Below are 6,038 nucleotides of genomic sequence, written 5' to 3' on the forward strand. Positions count from 1 at the left end.
GAGAAAAGAGGGGAGGGGCAGAGTGCAGCGTGGAAAGGAGCCGCGGACTCAGAATGGGACGGGCTAAGCCACGTGACATACTCTATAGCGTTTCGTGCCGCAACGCCCCGTATTGATCGGACGAACATCAGCTGTACGGTTGGTAGCGTTTACTCGTAGCTACCCGCCTGCCGGTCTGACTACCACCGGCCACGACCACTCTCTTACTCGCGCGCTCTTTTCTTCTCTCCCCGGATCCTCCCGCACCCTCCGTCGATGAATAAATTACCAGACTCTTCGTCTTCTTTGCTGCTTGCCGACGTAGAAAGGATACATTTTTATTATCGCGTCGATAGAGTGCCGACACACGACGGCACACATGGAGGATTTCCCGCGAGAAATACACGACGAGCGGTCGATGAGGAAGCAACCGAGAAGTATTCATAGCGGGGGAAAAAGCGATTAATAAGCACAGCCAGCGAGAGGAGGCAGGCTTTTGTATAGGTAACCCGAAGAGTATATCGTTGTTGTCACGTCGCGCCGCGTTGCTAGCTGTGCAATCGGCTCCGTTCATAAATGGATTGCTACACCTGTAACCTGATTGTTACACAGGCCTTTTCAAACAAGAGATTACCCGCGAAGCTCGCGTCTGGCATTAACTCGATTTCTCCATGCGGAGGGAGAAATGAAAAAGCTAATGACGCGTCGTTTAATCTGATTAATTTCCGTTTAATAACCTACAGTATATATGGATCTTCCGAAAATGGATGAAATTGGAAATCGAGTAATCCATACACTACCTATACGTAGGTACGTTGTAAGTTCCGTTTCGTCTATCCGTCCGTGGTGATTTGACGAGAATCGAAGGTTGTGTTTTTTTTTGCCAACTTTTTTTGCCAAATGTTTGCCAACATTTTTAAACGTCCGCTGTCATGGTTAAAACTCGCTCACCCTGGATCCCCCGTTTTCCTGCTTCGTTTATTCGTTTCTCTGGGAACCCTGCTGGATTTTTCTCCGCGGAGCAAACTTTTATGAAAAGACTTTTTGTTTGGTCGGCGAGGCAAAGTCCAATGAATAAATGAATTTTCTCTCTTTGCCCTTGTTTACTTGTCCGCGTTCCTCGCATTTCCCTTTTCATTCTCTCTCGGGCTCATCGTTCGCCGCCTTAATTAACGAGACCTTAATGGTTTTTCACGGGGAGAGTCTCGGTTTTGGTACGAAAGTTAATCGGAAGGAAAAAGTGATTGACGGGAGAGATGCGTGCAACTGGTTGATTTCAGTGCGTGGTTGCAGCGGCGCAATTTAACCTGGGTGCAAGCTCGAGGAGCGAGCAACGGCAAACACGCGGTGCACTTCTTGAAACGCCCGAGGCAGGCTTCAAGAGGTCGATCGTGTCTAGCACGCGAGAAAACGAGGCTGTGGGTAAGCAAGGTGGGACGTGTCGCGTACGTATGTATATACCGTGTTCTCTTTTGTCGCGCTACACCCCAGCCCCTCGGGCTGCTACCCTCCTCCTCTCGAACGAATTCCTCCGAACGAATCGAGCAGCTTCTTTTTCCTCTCCTGTGGGCTCGTTAATAAACTAACGTTGGAGCTTCTTATCTTCCACGGTTCTTCTTCCTTTCCGTAAAGGCCGTCGTCTCCCTTGTGGCTCGTTTTATCCGCACTTTAGCAGGCTAATTAAGACTGTTCCTAAGTTCACCGGCTGAGGAAACCCGGTTAAACTGCAGCTGTATCGGTTGATCGTTTAATTTCGTGCTCTTGTATGCGGTAACTCATGGACGCAGGAGCGGGAATCGCGAAGCGTTCTAGTCGAAGGGTTTCGACTGTACGTCTCTCCCTCCAGAAATTAGTTTCCGCGCGCCGTTATCGTCCCAGAGATGAAAACGGTGTGCGTGCAAGTGTAAGTACACGGAATAGCGATAGTATTGTCGGAAATGTCGTTAGGTAGTGGGGGGGAAATTTGTATCGTATCGTACACCGCGGCGAAGTATCGTCGTTGGAGGAAACTAGGGATAAGGGAACGGTAGGTAATTAGGTGGAATACGAAAAGCCTGTAAAAACATAGAAAACATAGGAGGGAAGGTAGAGCGCGTTCGCGTCTAAACGTTGACTGTTACACGCAGACTTAACTCTACCGGATTAGAAGCCACAGAGGTGGAAGACACCAATTGGCAATTTGACGCGGGAAAGAGCTAGTTTTCGCGTCGACATCGCCGTTCCTCTCCTTTCCCTTTCCGATTTGCGCGTTTAAAATGAAGCGACGAAAAGTTGGAGTAGGTATAACATTTCCTACAGGTTTCGCGAATAGACGAGAAATTCGCGAGTTACGCTGCCGAGCTACATTTATAAGACCGGTCGTAGAGATGGTTTGCGAGCGAGGCGGAAACTCGCGGGATTCGAGTAGCGAATATTCTGAATGGCTCGACGAGAAAAGTCCCCTGGAAAGAGGAGTTGGAGAGTTGAGAAGTCGGGGAGAAGGAGTGGAAATGGTCCTCGACGCGAAGATACTCGGTTCTGCACAACAGCGTGCTTGAAAAGCGCTAGCGCGACGCGGAAACGAGCGAGTCGACAACGCAGACGACTCCACTCTCTACGCTGGTCAACTTAAACTTGACGAACGCGTTTGCTACGCCGCGCCGCCTTGCACGGTGTGTTTTAAAACAGCTGCCTGGCTACGCGAAACCGAAAATTTTCTTTCACCGTAATCTTGCAGTTCGAGTTCAATTTTTTTGATTCTGTAAACTACGTTTTTCGTAATTTAATTTTCGAGTTGGTGGACCGCCCGCGTTCACCATGAGAGAAAATTGGCTTCCAGATGACAAGGATTTAGTCTTAGACATTTAAACGTCCTGGACGGTAAATTCGTTTGAAAGTGTTTGGCTGAATTTCAAATTCGAATATGTAGTTTAAATTTGATTGGCTGAATTGAAATTGGGCTTACTTTGGCGGCATTGGCTGAGTTCAAATTTTCAAAATTCGAATGATTTGAATTTGATTGGCTGTGAATTCAAATTTTGAATGTCTTGCATTTCATTGGCTGAACTTCAAATTCGAACAGTTTGAATTTAATTCACTTTAGTTCTCTAATTAGAAAATTATTTCGGAAGGAGAATTTGACGAAATTTTTAATCACGTACTGCGAACGGAGAAACGAATCCACTTAACAGGTTAAGTCTTGCCTCTGTTGTCGAGGAGGAAGAAGTTAGTTTATGTGGTGCTTGGAGCCAATCCAGTGGAACAAAGGTAGCGTAAAAGGGAGGTAAAACGGAGATGGCCGTAATATCCGAGGTTTGAAATGGGTGCTCCTCTTGTTCGGGGGCTTGGCCCTATTTGTCGGTGGAAACCGTTGAAAGGGATCGGGTCTGGTCGGTAGAAAACCGTCAAGTCGGATACGTATGAATCGCGTAAAAGGTCGTAGATGAAAAGTAACGTATCCACAGGTCTTTGAAGGGTAACCTTTCACCCCTCTTTTAATACGCTCGGTTGTATCGGGACCCTTTCCGGCCAACGAGAGAAAGGAGAGAACGTCTACCGTGTGAGAAATAACTATTATTTCGCGAATTAGATGGGAACTTTGATTTCTCTCCGCTGTAGAGCTAAGATGGATAAGGCATTTATTTGCGGCTGGCAGAGTTTTGATTGGCAGCACGTCTCTTTGCGATATTGGTTTCGAGAGAATGCTAATAATGGTAAACGTGCTTTCTGTTTCAGATGACATAGAATGGGTTGGGTGGCGCTAGGGCGGTGTGCGGGTGGTGGCGGCCGCCTCTCGTCCGTCCTCTCGCTGTCTCTCACCTCCCTCGCGAGCTCCCTCATCTTTACCATCCTCTGTATCCTCACACTTGCCCTCACTCTTGTCACTCTCGTGCGTGCCGAAGACATGTACGTATTATCCAGCTACACACGAGTTAATTACCAGTTTCTTCAGCCACTACCGGCGCGTCTCTTAACTTCTCGATATCGTACACCTTGGTCACCTCTCAGATATGGTATCTGGCATTTTCTCGAACCCTGGCCAACAGCCAGTCCTGCGCTATCGAGAAGCTAGGAACCGTAACGCTAGAATAGAATACTTTGTTGCTTGTGATAGGTTGATGGGAGCGACATTGCGGTGATTATAGTTATCGCGATACTTCGCCGAGAATGAATTCCTTTGCATGGAATTAAAGAATCGCCGTTAATGTCACGCCCCGTTTCACGTTCGAAGGCTCTTCTACTTGTTTTACTTTTTCTTCAATAATACTGCGCGAACTTGTCTCGTTATTAACCGGGACGACGCCGGTCGAAGGGAACGTGGTTCGCTGCTCTCTGGCCCCTACATTTCTCCTTTCTACGTTCGCCAACTTATTTTACCGGCCGTAAACTTGTCATCGTCGCGATCCTACCGAGGCGAAATGGCCCACGAACCCATTGAAACGGCGATATTAATGGACGATAGCCTCGTAGAAGCTAACTAACCGTCGGTGACACCGATCTGCTTGCCAGGTAAATTTATACACGCGAGAACAACCTTGCCATCTATGTACATACGTATGTATATTCCTCTCGGGTTCTATTAGTCGATTCGCGAACACTTTCGTTCGACCGGTGTCCCCCTCGTTCGATTGCATCGTACACGCGTTTAGCCCGTGTAGCAAGTATAGCGACCGTGAGGTTAGCCACGATCGAAGCAACAGACAGAAAGAATCTACATATATTATTCAACGACGCTCCAAGGTAGAATATTATTATCTATATATACATATACGTATAGTGCGTTTAGAGAGCTGGGTACTTTCTTCGAATAATTCGTAGATGGTTTCAGTTTCATTTTTGACACGTGTGTGGACATTATGCTCGAGAGAGAATGAGAGAAAGAGAGGGAGGAGGAGACGAATGTTTCAGACACCTCGAAGGTCTACATACTACATGTATATGTATAGAGTTGTTAGAGCAGCAGCAGCAGCAGCAGCAGCAGCAGCAGCAGCAGCAGCAGCAGCAGCAGCAGCAGCAGCAGCAGCAGCAGCAGCAGCAGCAGCAGCAGCAGCAGCAGCAGCAGCAGCAGCAGCAGCAGCAGCAGCAGCAGCAGCAGCGACCTTCGAGATGGCTAGAGACTGTCGATATATCCGCTCTACGATATTAAAAAAGAAAAGGAGCGAGGAAAGGGAGATATAAATCCGTCGTTGGAGACGTGTGATAAAATGGAAAGGGGTGGTTTTTTCGGGGCTAGCTACAATACGTTGTGTTGCAGCTTCGAGGAGGGCAAGTCGGACAAGGAGATTCTGGACAACCTGCTGCTGTCGACGCGTTACGATAAGCGGCTTCTGCCCCCGGTCCAAGGTACACTGAGGCCCCCGCCCCACACCCGCCAAGACGACTACACCCCTGACTACCTCGTACCCAATGACCCCGATCATCCAGAGCACCTCGAACACCACCGGCACCGCTACCACCATACAGCACCACACAACCACAGCTCACTGCTCACCCCTCGTCGAAAGGGTACTCTATATTAGAAATCGACCTGATCACGCTAAAAACCAGCACGAGAACGAATATTTCAGGGCGAAAGCTGCGAACGAATGAGGGGTGGAACTCGACTCTCTTACCTACTACCACTTATCTCCTTTCCTCTCTTGCCGTGCGTGCCTTTGCGTGCCTTTGCGTGCCTTTGCGTATCTGACGAGTGAGTGAACCGAAAGCACGAAAGTGGAGAGAAAGGCGCCTGTCGATGAACGTACGAGAGAGAGAGAGAGAGGAGAGAGAATACTACGAGACGCAGACAGGAAAAGAGATAAAAATAGCAAGAGGTGAAAGAGAAGGGCATGAATGGGAGGGAGAAGATAAAAATCGGTCTGTTTGATAGCATAGCGCGGTGGTGTGCCTGTAGCTAGCCGAATCGGGAGAGCCGCCTGACCAATGCGGGTTCTCTATCACTGGCTCGAGTCCTTTCTCGCTGCCAACAGCTGTTTACCTCGCCGCGCGGTGGCTGCCTTGGAAATCCAATTGAAGCCAGTAATAAATTTGCAGTTTCTCGGCTTAAGTCGCGTGAGAATTCTTCTCGAGATTGAAATCGT

General features: G+C 48.4%; 1 protein-coding gene across 1 annotated transcript in view; it reads left to right on the forward strand.

The window, feature by feature from the left end:
• LOC108577949 (glutamate-gated chloride channel) overlaps window positions 1–6,038 on the forward strand; it is a 31,807-nt gene that overhangs the window by 2,299 nt on the left and 23,470 nt on the right. Inside the window, exons 2-3 of the mRNA XM_017941181.1 lie at window positions 3,694–3,864; window positions 5,213–5,301. Of these exons, the coding sequence (XP_017796670.1) occupies window positions 3,704–3,864; window positions 5,213–5,301 (250 nt within the window). The 5' untranslated portion in view covers window positions 3,694–3,703. The remainder of the gene's footprint in view (window positions 1–3,693; window positions 3,865–5,212; window positions 5,302–6,038) is intronic.

The sequence above is a fragment of the Habropoda laboriosa genome, unplaced genomic scaffold, assembly GCF_001263275.1.
Source record: "Habropoda laboriosa isolate 0110345459 unplaced genomic scaffold, ASM126327v1 scaffold801, whole genome shotgun sequence".
NCBI lineage: Eukaryota > Metazoa > Arthropoda > Insecta > Hymenoptera > Apidae > Habropoda > Habropoda laboriosa.